This window comes from Vespula vulgaris, chromosome 25, assembly GCF_905475345.1.
Source record: "Vespula vulgaris chromosome 25, iyVesVulg1.1, whole genome shotgun sequence".
Taxonomy (NCBI): domain Eukaryota; kingdom Metazoa; phylum Arthropoda; class Insecta; order Hymenoptera; family Vespidae; genus Vespula; species Vespula vulgaris.
The window spans coordinates 499,788-515,507 of NC_066610.1; the positions used below are offsets into that span (position 1 = coordinate 499,788).

Sequence of the window (15,720 nt, forward strand, 5' to 3'; positions counted from 1 at the left end):
TAATTATATATATATATATATATATATATATATATATACATGTATATATTGATATAATAATATAATGATATATGTGTATATACAGATTAATATTATAGATGTACATATTTATATGAATGCCGAATTTTATGTATTTCAATGTAATCGTATCTTATTTCAATTTTTTTTTTTTTATTACAATTAAATCATTTAGATTATACGAAAATAAATTCTACAGATTAATAGTATTCACATATATGCTTATGTATTCTTTATTATATTATAATGGGTATCAAATAATTGTTCAAATAGAAGTTTTGCTACAATATAGAGGACATATTGCATTTTTTATTTTCTGTTATTAAAAGATGGTGAAATTTATTCAAATTTAATTTAATTTTTTCTGAACATGAGACTACATTTTTCATAATAGAAACGTATTATTCACTATAAAAAAGAAAGAAGATAAAACAAGTAAATTATCTATAAAATATATTTCTTATCGAACCGCAAAGTTGATCATGGGATGCCATTAAATATTCCCGCTAAATAAAATTAATGTATAAAGTAATATTTCCCCTATTGAAATCAGATAACACTAGTAAAAACAACTTTTTCAAAACCGCCGCTTTTTCAAGATAAAAATCTTTAACGCATTGTCTTGAACACCCGATATATTGTTCGTCAAAAATTTCACCCGTTGATTGTCCACCGAATGAAATAAATATAATTATTAAACCTCATCGGTTCATACTTTTCACAATATTCACCAGCGTATATTAATATAACTATTTATCTCTTTTAAAACTTTTATTCGTAAAATCAAATAATTCTTTACGATCAAAAATGAACTATCAAAGATACCTTAGCGCTATAATTATGGACTTAAATGGAAAGAAAGAAAACACGCGAAACCCCATAAAATTTAAGAACGAAAAGAACAAAAAAACTAATAATTCTTGTACATTTATTAATGAAATTCCATGACGACAAAAGTATATACAAGAAATAAAAATTAATTGACGAATGAAATTTCACAAAAATAATTTTAAATATAAATAAATGACCGATGGGAAATAATTTCCAATCAATATGTAGAATATCCACGTCACTTATTAGCGCCATAAGTACGATCACTTTATATCAGACATGAGACTAGTTCTATGGTTAGAAAAAAAAAAAAAGAGAAAATATAACCGAACCATGCTCTTTCTCTTACTTCTATGCTATCTTTTTCCATTTTATCCCTTCGAAGGTTCGCGATAGACTGACGAGAAACCTTCGAGCGTCCTCCCTGGTAAACTCTGTTTGTAAAGTTACATTATGCGTGTAAGGGTTGATTGAATAATTAATCCGAAGTCGACGAAAATAAAATTGAGAAACAACTCGTACGTAACTCTTTTTAATAACGAGAAAAATAGTAACATCTCACCCTAGGGTATACTCACCTTTCTTCGTTGGGATATAGTTCGAAGTTATCAGTTTACCGATAATATTACAATGTTTTCTTCCCCTACCATCTTTCATTCGATCGTCCTTCCGTTCTGTTGCTGCTTCCAGTTTTGCGTAATACGACGAACGAAAGACATTTATTGTGCCTGACTTAATTGTGCTGGTTGAAGGAAAGAAAATATTTTTGTTATGGATACATGTATTGGTAAGTAGTTCGTGCTATTAGTTGTCTTTACCATCCATCATTTTATGGAGGGCTTCGTGTTAGAGGAGTGATGAGAACAGTGCTTAAAGACGTACATAATTTATGGGCAATAAAGGAAACTTTTCTTTTTTAATTATCAGTTGTTTTAAGCAAGATTTCTTTTTCTTTATTTTTAAGTTATTACTTTTTATTGACGGCTCACTAATCTTTTTTTTGTTCCTTTTCGATTTTACTTTTATTTGTTTTCTTTCACTAATTGCATTTTTATTTCGACTTATGTATTATTTGTCTTATAAAAGTTTTGAATTTATTTTCGATTAATCATTTTTCTTTTTTTTTTTTAGACACTTAACTTTGTCATTTATCGGCATAAAATTTTTTAAAAATATTTTTCTTATTTGTCATTTCTACTTTCATTTTCTTTTATTTCTGTAATGAAATATTATATTTCGTTAAACGTTTTTATTTATTAATTTTCTCAGCTGTAGTTATATATTAATTACTATGTGTTTGTATAAATATTTTATTGAAATAATTAAAACCTATTAACTTTTTATAAACTTTGTACATAATATAGATATCGATGCAATAATTGTCATTCTTACGAATAAATATTTATAAACGAATCCGTCAAATAATAAATTGCGAATAACAAATATCAAAATATAACTAATATTTCTATAATAACTTTACACAGATAGTTAACTTAATGTTATATTAGTATTGGTTAGAAGATTTCTAAATAAGAAAAAGAAAGTAAAATTTTTGTCACTATGAAATTCATAAAACGTATTTATTAGTATTTATTATTATTTATTATTTTATTAGTATCAATATTTAATTCTTGTTCAATCAATATTTATTTATTGTTTTGAACAAAAAATAAAAGTTTATATTATTCTGAAAAACAAAATAATCAGCTGACAATCCTAGAAGAACACATACGTCATCGCATGTTTCATTTTTGAACAATACTAAACGCAACAACGACAACAACAACAAATTTGAGATATCTAGGGTAAGCTTCGAAAATCAAAGTTATTAAGTGATTCAGTTAATAAGAGAATCGATGTTAATTCAGAAAATTTGAACAGTGATTATTTAGATTTCATCCAATAACATTCATTGTGGACGATCTGCAAAATTTGATAATTATGTTTTAAAATCACAGCTTAAATCAGATTCAAGGTCGACACTGCAAGAAACAGGTGATACATTTGGGGTCATTTGGTCGACAGTGCAAAGACATCTTCATAAAATCAAAAAAATATCTAGACAAGGTATTTGTATTCCGCATCAATTGTCGAATACGAATGATTATCAGCAAGGAGGAATTTGCATATCGTTATTGATCAGGTAACGAGATAATTCATTTCTTAGTATAATTGTTACCATCAATGAGAAATATTTTTTATACAGCAACTTGAGACGACTCGAATCGATAACTTTCTTCAGAACCAATCAGCAATATCCACGTCTAAATCAGGTATGATATTGAAAAATGTGCTATTATGCGTTTGATGGTACCGAACTGGGTGTGATATTGATTCGTTATGAATTACCATAACCAATTGCCGTTGATGTTTATTGTCTAATTGGAACGGTTGTGTAATGAATTGTTGAAAAAATGGCTAACATTAGTCAACAATAAACACGTTGTACCATAATATGGTAACGCAAGAATACGTGCCAGAGTTCGTCTGTTGGGTATAATAATAATTTTATTTTAATAATAGCAATAATAATAATTTGAAAATAATTTGAATAATATCCATATTCTTGGATAATAAACTTTTACATATCTACATATATATTTATTTTAATTTTTCTAACAAATTTTTGTTTACTATTATGTATATCTTATCAGATGTACGTGTGGAATTTAATAGGATCGGAAAAAATTAGGCATATCATCTGAAAAATGAGACTACTAGTTTTCTTTGATACTAATATTATTCATAAAGAAAGAACCTCAGGATTTTGTTCGATCGTCTAAAAATTATATTTATATATTTTATAACGTTAATACAAGTCAGCGACGCATAGATAACAAGTTCGTCGGAAGGAAGTCAAAATAAAAAAAAGAATAAGGAAATTGTTACTACTTAATTCATCTCATTTGCGTCCATTTTACAAAAATGTACGCAGTACTGATAAATATCCCATCGAAGATTTGACGATCTGCAAATATTAACAAATAAATAATAATAAGAATAAATAGATAACAATTGTATTGTTACAGAAAGGAACATAATTTAAAAATATATAAACTAATTGGAAATATACTTACATCTGTGAAGATGGTCAAGGACAAGACGGCAAATTTACCAGACGTTAAATATTGTGGTTTTTTCGTTCGTATCATACAAATGAGAAAAAATTTCGAGTCCCTTGCAGGTAAGTTATACCACTCGTAATTGTAAATGGCGTTACCAAAATTAGTACTCTAATTGAATAAAACAAATGGCATTAATCAAGTAATTAATATTCCAAACATATAAAAAGTTATTGATATAAAATGTTTTATTTACTTCCTGGATAAAACATTCGCCGATGAAGCAGTAAATAAAGAGTGTACTGATCACACAAAAGCCATATAAAATGAACAAGATCAAGGTTAAACTGTCTTTCGTTTCCGTAGTCTAAAAATAAGAAAATGAAAAATATCGATTAGGTGTTATCATATAAATTAAGAACGTACAGTTTTAAATAAAGGATATGACATTTTTCGAATAGAAAACACAATCAATTTGTTTTTTACATATTCTGTTACTAAGATTATACAGTTAAAATATCAGATTATAAAATTTAAAAAAATGGCAAAGTTATAGTAGTAACAGTAATAATATAACTGTCTCGTTCGGATTATTCTCTTTAATCGAACAAGGATTTTATTCCCATAACATTTTGTTGACGTAAATGTGTACACCCTCAGTAATTTCCAGTACTTTCCCCTAAGCACTTATGTCATTATTGTGAACATCCACCCTCGAGAAATTGTTAGACACATATTAAAAATAAATAATAAATGAACAATGAAAGTAGCCTCCTAGACATGGGTTTGTCTAGCGTCTACCCTTCAAATATCAATAAAATACTCATGGATCCATAATATCATCAAGACAAAGGACCACATATGAGGTTTATATATTTTGAACGAACTATCCTAGACCAGACCAGGATCAATAAGGATATTACTTTCTGTTTCCAGGCACTTTTTACTTAAACTCTTCCCTTTCCGTTTCCCTTTTCTAATTTCTTATTGCTTTCTCGGATAGTTCGAGAGAAATAAAAAATCAGTTGCATCAAAGCATTTGCACTCAGTGAGACAACCGAGATATCACTCGCTATGCTACAATCGGAGATATCCAGCACAATTTAAATCAATTTACAACAAAAAGTCAATTTACAACTTTCAGACTCAAATCATCAAGACCTCCAAGTCTTGCTAAACATTACTGGCTATTCCTCCTTCAGAGATAGTCAACACAATTAACTACACATAACGAAATACATATCTCATAACATCTATATATCTTTACTTTAAAATATATTGTTGAGATTTCAATTCACAAAATATTATTTATCGGATCTTCTTCACGAGTTCTATAGAATCCTTCAAAGAAATAATGTTTTCCCATTAATTTGTGGTAATGCAGCGAACACTATTTTGGATCTTCAGCAGCGTCCGAGTCTTATAACACTGCTTTTCTTTATCGAAACCAGTCTGACCATTAAAAAGAGACGGGGATAGATCCTCCGTACAAATTGATAACATCGTTGAACAGGTGCGAGAAACGCAATTAAACGTATATCATAATTTTGCTCTTATAATTAATAATTAATTATGCAATATATTTGTTTTCTGTTTTCAATTATTTTTTATTTTATTACTCTTCCACAGCAATAATATATGCATACGTGTATGTTAAATTTGTTAATACTGAAATAAAACTGATAAAAATTGCAATGTACGAAGAATGTAAGGCGAAGTATAAAAACTAATCTACCAAGTAAAAGATCTGTCGGTAAAGTAGATGTAGGCGCAATAACAGCTCGTACGGTAAATACTTTACTATTACAGGTTCACAGACGAGCTTCACAAATTCTATCTATCTTTATTATTTACACGGTCCAGGATCATGGCGCATTTGATAGCAGGTAAATACTAAAGATTAAATAAAACACTTTTAATCATGAATATAAAATATAAAACCATGCAAAAAACGTTTCGTAGAAATTAAAATAAATCAATGAGGATTCAAGTAAGAATACTTTGTTACGTTGACTTTGTTGATTTACAGAAGATACGAATAAAAGTTTTTATCACTTTGTATCGGAATTTTGGCTCGTTAAACTATCAACTGCGAATCCAGGATGACAGAAATCCTACTTAACATCTCTACTTACCTTTTTAATCAAGGAATGTAATTAATATGCAAAGTAATGTAATCCTTGGGTATGGAAATTGATCCGCTCGTTTATCAATTTGCCATGAAAGAAGATGATCCTTGCACAACTATGGCCAAACTTGAACCGCAATGTGCTGGAAAAAAGGCTTACTTATTTCATAAACACGAACATTTATACTAAATTTTAACTTTCTTTCGATGATCGAAGGTTCATTACATGATCCTGGAAACTATAATTCATTGTGAATATACAGAAATAATTGTTGTCTGTTTGTAAATGCAACAGATATTTTCAAATGCGCTTTTTTTTGTAAGAGTAACCTCGGAAACTTTAAAATTTATATGAAAAACTTTTCGGGAACTACTGAATCAAAAACATTTTAATTTTCCGTTAATGATCTGGATTAAATTTAAAACTTCTTGTCGATAAGATTTATTTTGCGATGTGCTTCCTTTTTTTTTGAACAAAAATATACAATACGATTTTCTGGCAAGTAGTAGAAGATAATTATAAATATTTGCCATTTTGTAGAAAAATATTATTTAATAAATGCGACTTGGCAAGTGCTCGTTTTACTTTTATATATTTTAAGAATAAATTCTTTTCTATTTACATTAGTGTATCTTGGTAGAAATGATCGCAAGTAATGAATTTTCACTTATATTAATGATCATTTCTGTTTCTCCGCCATTTTTTATTACTGTTACAAAAAAAGAATTATCAACTGTATTTTTAAAATACCTATAACGTAAAAAAATGTTTATTTTAATAAATTAAGTAGATTAGTCAAAAATAAATGAGAAATAAAGGAAATAGTAAAAAAATGTTTGTTTACTTGATGAGAAAAAAAGAAAAGAAAAATATTCGCTTGTACTTGTGCCAACAGTACGTAGTAATCCGAAATACAGATATGCAAAAATCTATATAAAAAATTTCTTGGTAACTAAATAGATTTCAAAGTTTTCGATCTTTATCATTATTTTATTTGATTTGTCGTCGATTCGATATTTTTTGCCAAATGCTTCTGTTGAGTCGTGAGGATGCAATTACGTGAGCGCTTTTAATCACGTTTCTCGCATTGATCAGCGATGTTGTCAATTCAATTATTCAGAGGATCTATCTCCTGTCTCTTCTTAATAGTTAGACTTATAGCATTACTAATCTCGATAAATAAGAGCGGCGCCAAAATGCTCGGAACCTGTTGAAAATTCTCTTTAAAATAGCGTTCGTCGCATACCCACAAATTAATGGGAAAACGCTATCTCTTTGAAGGATCCTGTAGAACTCGTGAAGGAGATCCGATAAATAATATTTCGCGAATTGAAATCTCAACAATATATCTTAAAGTAAAGATATACAGATGTTATGAGATACGTATTTCGTTATGCGTAGTTAATTGTGTTGGCTATCTCTCGAAGGAGGGATAGCCAGTAATGTTTAGCAAGACTTGGAGGTCTTGATGATTTGAGTCTGAAAGTTGTAAATTGACTTTTTGTTGTAAAATTGATTTAGATTGCACTGGATATTTCCGATCGGAGCATAGCGAGTAATATCTCGGTTGTCTCACTGAGTGCAAATGCTTTGATGTGACTGATTTTTGAGTCCAGGATTGTTCGTTAGAAATGTATAAACAATTTCATGCGTGGTTCTTTGTCCTGGTAACGGTATGGTCTCATTGATATTTGAAGAGTAAGCGTCAGACCAACTAATGGCTCGTTTTGTTTAGGAGTCTACTGTCACTGTTTATTTATTACCTGATTTGACACAATATTAAAGACTACATGCTTGATAAAAAATGCCTAAGTTCGAACAAAATAATAGCCATTAAGAGAAAATGCTGTGAATGAATGCGCACGTGTACGTCAACAACTTACTTTTTTTTTTGAACGAAAAAGCAAATATGATTTTTTCGAAAAAGTATTAAAGGTATTATAAATGTTTGCTATTTCATATAAATACATAATTTCATAGATGCATCTTAAGAAGTAATCATTTTACTTTCATACTTTAAAAATTATTTAAGAATAAATTATTTATTTACTTTTTATTTCAATTAATAGTTATGAACATTATCGTAACTAATGAATCTTTGCTTTTATTTATACCTATGTCTTTTTCTTCGCCATTTGTCATTACTTTTGATTATATAAATTATCAAGTTTATTTTAAAAGTAAGTCCTATTATAGAAAGGACAGTTTATTGAAATAAATTATGCACGTTTGTAAAAACAAAAGATTAAAGAAAATAGTAAAATAATGTTTGTTATTTTTGTCATGGAATTATGTATGTCAAAATAATTAAACAAAGAAAAAAATATTATTCTCTAGTATGCGTACCATCAGTAAGTAGAAACCGGAAATACAAAGATGGATGGTGGTACCCAGCAATTGCTGCATGATTACAAAATTAAAGTTATCTTCCAATTTTTCTGTTAATCTGAAATATTTCAAATAAGATTTAAAACTGATATATTAGAACAGCGCTTATTATTATTGTTTATTTTTCGATTATTTAAAGAAATAGAGCAAAAAATTTGTAGAATATTCTGTAGAAGAAAATTTGAATCATTTATTTTTGATATATTCTACAATACATGTAGCCAGTTGAAATGAATAAATATATAATTGAATAATAAATAAAAAATAATGAATGAATATTGAAATAACGCATAAAATATAATGAATAAGTAAGTAAATGGTTAATGAAAAATATTAATAAATAGTATAATAAATGGAATATATTATAAATAAATAAATAGTAAATATTTAAGGAAAAAAATAAATAGTTGAATTAAGGGCCATGAAAAAAAATAGTTTTATAAAAAAATCATTTATTAGCAACGAATTATAAAACCTAATTTTAATTAATGAATTATAAAACACACACATACACGCAGGTTGTTTCCGAAAATGTGTTTTTTAACTTTGAAAATAGATTCAGTACGCTAAAATAAAAAAAACAGTTCGTATAAATATATGCCCCATATGATCTTGCTTCCAAATTATAGTTGTTTTTATACGAAACCTGCTAATTAATAATTTTCATAGAAACTTCATAAACTCTCGGCTTGAATACAGGCTTCCAAACATCGCATCACAGATTTTCTCACTCGTTCAAAAGTACTACGTATTCTTTGAATTCGCTGATAATACTTTTAAATACAATATCGCAGTTCTTCAATATTGTTTTCTGATATAACGTAAACCAAAGACTTTAGGCGCTCTCACAAATAAAAATCCAATCGATTTAAATCAAATGATCGTGCTGAGCAATTAATTTGCACTTTACCAACAATCCGTTTATTATTAATAAATCTCTTATTATGAATCTCTCATCATGAATCTCTCATTTAAAGATTGTCTCGTTAGTCGGCTAAAGTCGAGAATATAGTAGTGCTTCATTATGCATATGGTTAACGACATCAAGCAATACGTATTTTAATAGTTGACATAAGTTTTCTTTTAAAAGTGAACTATATAATTTACCAGTTAATGACTATCCAAAAAAACTGATCTGATTAAATGGTTATTATTGGAAGATAAAACGGCTATAATTTGGAAATAAAGTCGTATCGGTTATATGTTCATATGAATTTTTTTCTTATATATATACCGTAGTATATCTATTCATGAAGTTATGCCCACATTTTCGGAAACACTCTGTATTCATGTAAGTACAGTGTGTGTGTGTGTGCGTAAATAAATAAACTAAAATAATTAGTTAATAAATTTTAAAAATCAGTTAATAAATTTGTAAAGAAAATATGTAATGTTCATCACATTATTAATACATATATATATATATATATATATATATATATATATATACATATACATATATTATATATATATATATATATATATATATATATACATATATATATATAGCTATATATTAATTATTTTAACATAATTGTATGATATTTTACCTTATCAATCGATAATGTCGTAGTACAAGTTCTTTCATACCCAGACGATAATTTTCAGAATTATTTAACACTGTCTTGACCTTATACGACAATATAGCAAATTGTGCAATTACTTGAACGGACAAATTGACGAACATGCAATCGAATGCTACGTAACCGAATAAGACACTAGGTATGACTATTATTTGATAAGCACAGATCAAAGCGTAAATCCTCGTATCCTTTAAATCCATAATTTCTAATGTTCTATATGGCAATTGATAACCCATGGAATTGTTTTGCTTTCCTGAAAAGTAGAAAAAGAGGAAAAGAAACGAAATATTCTTTTAAGAAAAAGAATTATGAAAAGATACGAAAATAAAACTATTCAAATATAATAATTAAAATATACTAATAAATAAAATAATAATGATATATATTAATAATTAAAAGTATACTAATTACAACATATTAATTAAAAATATACTAATTAAAACAAATATTCCAAAACATCTACATCGAATTAATATTCATTGCAATAGTGAACCATATTAATCAGGTAATATTACAAAGTATCCCTTAAGTAAACGATTAATTTAAAGTCAGATGCACACATGGATACAATTTTCATTTTTTATTATTTTCTAATCAATCGTGTATTTGACATTTCGTAATTTTTCAAAGTCTTTCTCTCAAAAATGTGCACTCTGCAATAACAAATATCATTCGAATTGAACGTGAATACGACTGATATTTCGAGACTTCATATTTTATGAAATGTTCATAGATGTAAACAAATAATAATACGATGCTAAAATATCGAACGAATACGATGAATTCGGTAAAACTTCCCAGCAAAATTGGTTTGTTATTATTCTTAGTTGTTTTTGATTCACAGATTCCACTATTAATATATTACGGTACAACAATTCGTTATGTAACCCTTCCAATTATAAACAATAAACATCAAAAGCAATTGGTTATGACAACTCAACATGAATTTTGTTGATGCAATATTATCAAATGCAAGATAGAATCTTTTTCTATGTCAGACCTGGTTTAGATAGAGGTTACAGCTGGTTGGTTTGGAAAAGATCATTGATTACTGTCGTTTCAAGTTATTTTCTCATCAACTCTAAAGATTATGCTAAAAAGTGGATCACGTTGTTGTCTGGTCAATAACGAAATGCAAATTCTTCCTCACTAATCATCATTCATATTCAACAATTGATGTGGAATACAAATACCTTGGTTAGATACTTTTTGATTTCATGAAGTTACCTCAAATGTATCAGCTGTTTCTCACATTATCAAATTTGGATTCAACTTGAGTAATTTAATAATGATTTCAAATCATCATTATTGAATTCCGCTGATCTGTCTACTTTCGACATCAACGGATTAAATCAAAATGGTTTTTTATTAAATTGTCTGAACTAACGTTGGAACTTATCGATTTTTGATACTTACCTATATAAATTACAAATTAGTTAGTACTTTAATTTGCAATTTTATGTTATATTCTGATCGAAAATTGAATGACATGCAATAATGTATGTATTCTTTCATTATTGGCTTCTCAAAATTAATTGACTTATTAAAAATAGTTTAGAAATAGACGACTATTGTATACTTGTGTTATTATATATCAGTATATGTTCGTGAATGTGGATATTAATAAATAAGTAAATAAATAAATAAATAAATAAATAAAATAATCGTTGGATCATATGTGGTGGCAAATCTATAAAGGAATTAATATAAAATATATAAAAATATGTTATCTGTAAAAAGAAAAGATAAACAATTTTATATTACCAATTTGAATTCCAAAAATAAGCCCACTCGTGTAATATAATATATCAGATGTTGTCATTGAACAGGCTGTTATAACAATAAATCGTGGAGGTAATTTAGTATAGTTTAAGAACGTCATTTTCTCCTCTTTGGTTTCATATTTTTCAGTCAATGAATACTCCTTGATTTCCATGAATAATTTACGAAATGCTTCTCTATTTACTCTAGCAATTGTTATTTTTGTAAGTGTCATAATTAGAACAATATTCTCCGATATGTTCGATATAATGTTGTCGATCGTTTTTGGAGCACAAATTAATTGTGCTATTGTTAGAGAACAATGAAGGGAAAGGTAAGTAAAAAAGAAAAGAAATATCGGAACATAATTCTTCAATGGCGAAATTCCCATGCATTTTAAGAGTCCTGCGTTCCATTTGAATGATTTCTGGACGTTGGCAATTGCTAGTTCCTATAATAAAAAAATTTAATTCATTAAATTGCTGAATTGGTTTTAGATTAATTATTCTGTTATAATTCAAAATACATTTTATTATTATATATTGCATAATTATATATATTATGTATGATTGTTACGTATATATACATTATATACATATATATATATTTAATATACATATATATATATATATATATATATATATATATATATATATGGTATTAAAAAGACATATATTAAATATACATATATTTAATTATAAATATTTCATTAATGTTCTTATTTTCATTAAATATTAAAATATTAGAATTAGTTTAATATTAAAGATTAATATTTTGACATGTTAATATTTAATAAGAATATTTAAATACTAAATAAAAATTATATAAATTAATATTGTTCTTTATGTATAAACATTCTTTATTATATTCAGAATGAAATGTTCTAATTTTTTTATCTTTCCAGCTCAACATACATATTTGAAAAAAATTGTTCAGAGAAATATCATCCTATAATGAAGGGGACATATTATGATATTTTCTGTTCTTTAATTATTTGAAAATCTTGAAGTCCATTCAAACTTAGTTTACTTTTTTCTAAATACTCGACATTTCTTATAATAAAAAATTATAATCTACTAAAAACAACCAAGAAAAAACAAATAAATTTTCCACGAAATATTTTTATTATCGAGAAACATAGTTAACGTTAAGATACTGTTGAAACTTTTCATTAAAAACAAGCAATAAATACAGTAACATAATCATAATAATACCACATAAAAACATAATATGTTACAAAATACTAACATTTGTTAGAACAACTATTTCTAAAGTTACTGCGTTTTCAAAATAAAAAGACGTTGACATTTTGTTTAAATATTCTATAAAAATTTTTTTTCGAATTTGGTTAAAAATTTCATAATACAATTATTCACTAAAAGAAATGCATATAATTATTTAATCTCATCAGTTAATATTTTTCATTACGTTCATGTGCGAATATAAATATAAAAATTTATTTCATTTTAAACTTTCATTCATAAAATCAAGTAATTCTTTAGGATCAAAAACTAAACACCAAAAACAAACATCTTAACATTATAATTATTAATTAAAAAAAAAAAGAAGAAAAAGGAGATCAAGTGGAATGCCACAGAAGGTTCACGATGTATAAGAACATAAAAAAAAAAAGAACTAATAATATCTGTATGCGTATTAATGCTGTTGCATAACGTCAAAATACAGCATAAGAAATAAAAATTAACTCGGAATTAAAAAACTATGAAAATATTTCCATTTGAAAAAAAGTAGAACACTTTGTTCCAACAAAAATAATTTCCGATCAATATGTAGGATTTCAAGGGCACTTGTAAGCGTCGTATTCAAGATCACTATATTAGACACGATACTTGTTCAATGATTAGAAACAAATAGAAGAAGAAAAAACCAGACAGTACTCTTTATCTTACTTCTATGCTATCTCTTCCCATTTTATTTCTTCGAAGGTTCGCGAGAGACTGAAGACATAACGATCGAGCGTCCTCCCTAGTAAACTCTGTTTGAAAAAAAGGTTACCCGCGTGCAAGGGGTTGATAGAATAGATAATCTCAAACGTACGAAAACAATATTCAGAAGTAACTTGACCCTCAACCCTTCCTAACAACGCATTCAACTAATTCATTGTTCCGATCATTAATTATGTAGAATAGGAAGGGTGAGTAGTAGCAGGATTAGAATACGTAAAAAAAAACAACTACTACTATTTCGATTTTTCTTATAGAACATCCCCTTGTCTTACAACCCTCTTGAAAAACTTGTAGAATTCTATCCGATTTACGGGTCTTTGAAACGTTTCTCCCTTTTTTTTTCTTCTACCTTCAGGAAAGAGGGTGACCATAGTCGTAAAAGAAAAAATAATACTTTATCCTCCGTTATACTCATCCTTCTTCACTCGGACATAGTTCCAAGTTTTTCTGTTTCCAGGCAATGTAAAAAAGTTTCTACCCCTCCACTTTCTTTCCTTCCATCGCCCTTCCCTTCTTCTTTATCCAGTTCTGCGCAATACGACAGACGGAAGACATCGATTGTGCCTGAATTAACGGTGACAGTTAAAAAAAATTCTTTTTCTCTCTGAAATAAGAATTCATAAGTACTCTATGAAATTAGATGCCTTTACCGTTGTTCTTTATTATAGAGGGTGTCGCGTTAAAGGATGATGAATATAGAACTTTAGAACTTGCATGACATTTGGATAAGAATGAAAATTTTTTTCTTCTTTGTTTACCAATTCGATTGTATAACATTTATTCCCTTCATTTTTAAATTACTGTCATCTATAGACATTTCACTAATCTTTCGCTTTTGCTAAATTTTATTTTCGTTAGTTTCTCTCAATAATTACATATTTCTATTTACGCATCACTAGTGTTCTGTGTGTTTTGACTATCTTTTTAATTATTCTTTCCATTTTTTTCTACAACATTAACGGTCTTTTTTTATTATATTTTTTACATTACCGATGTTCTCATTTATTGGCATCGAAATATATTTTTTTATTCCTTTTGCTGAGTAACAGTTCTTTTTATTTTTTCATTCGTCTTTCTAACGAAATATTATACTTCAATGACGGTTTTTATTTATTAGCTTACTTAATGTTAACGTTATGTAAAATAATAGATGGTCGTTAGCACAATTCAATGTTCAAATTATTAAAAGCTATTGACTATTTATAAATTTTGCAGATAATGAATAGACACAGTTGTTCGAAGGAAACAATCAAATAATTAATCCTAAATATTGATTAATTGAATTAATATTTCTATAATAATTTCAAACAGATACCTGGAAATAAATGCATACAATTGCAATATCTAAATAAATATAAACGATATTTACATAATATCTATTATTCATCAAAAAGTGTGTTCCTTATCCATGTAAATAACATAAAAAAGGAGAATGTCGAAATCAATACGAATTTTATTGTCGTATGCATATATAATTTATTAAAACACAATTATAACAAAAAAATGTAAGTAAATATATAAAATAATAATAACAAAAAATCAAACATGTTGTTAACTTCGAAATAACTGATTCATTATGTTTGGACATTCGTATTAAAAATAATAATAATTTTTCTGGGAACAGAAATATAATATATCAGTGAAATGCTCTTACATAACATATTTTTAAGAATTATATGGCTATATACGTATTTATTTAAATTTCTCTAACAAATTCTTTTTTTACTATTATTACTATTTTAATAATATTTGATAAGAATTTTTAATAATAATTTTATAAATATCTAATACTTAATGCTAATATCGTTTATGAAGAAAGAAACTGAGAATCTTGGTAGAATGTCTTAAAATTCTATTAATATTTTCTATAGCGCTAGCACAAGTCAACGATGTATAGACAAAATAATGTATTGTCTTCCTACGAAGGAATATTATTAAAAAAAAGGACTTCTCATTACTTAATCCTTTCTCAATTGTCCTT

The 15,720-nt window shown here is 27.0% G+C and overlaps 1 protein-coding gene across 1 annotated transcript; it reads right to left on the reverse strand.

The window, feature by feature from the left end:
* Positions 1 to 3,679: 3,679 nt before the first annotated feature.
* LOC127072313 (putative odorant receptor 85d) lies at positions 3,680 to 11,939 on the reverse strand. Its single transcript, XM_051012628.1, has 6 exons — positions 11,776 to 11,939; positions 9,979 to 10,264; positions 8,387 to 8,486; positions 4,168 to 4,278; positions 3,927 to 4,082; positions 3,680 to 3,817 (listed from the first exon to the last, which is right to left on the reverse strand). Exons 1-6 carry the CDS (start codon positions 11,891 to 11,893, stop codon positions 3,767 to 3,769), a joined length of 822 nt encoding a protein of 273 aa, XP_050868585.1. The 5' UTR covers positions 11,894 to 11,939; the 3' UTR covers positions 3,680 to 3,766.
* Between the last annotated feature and the right edge of the window lie 3,781 nt (positions 11,940 to 15,720).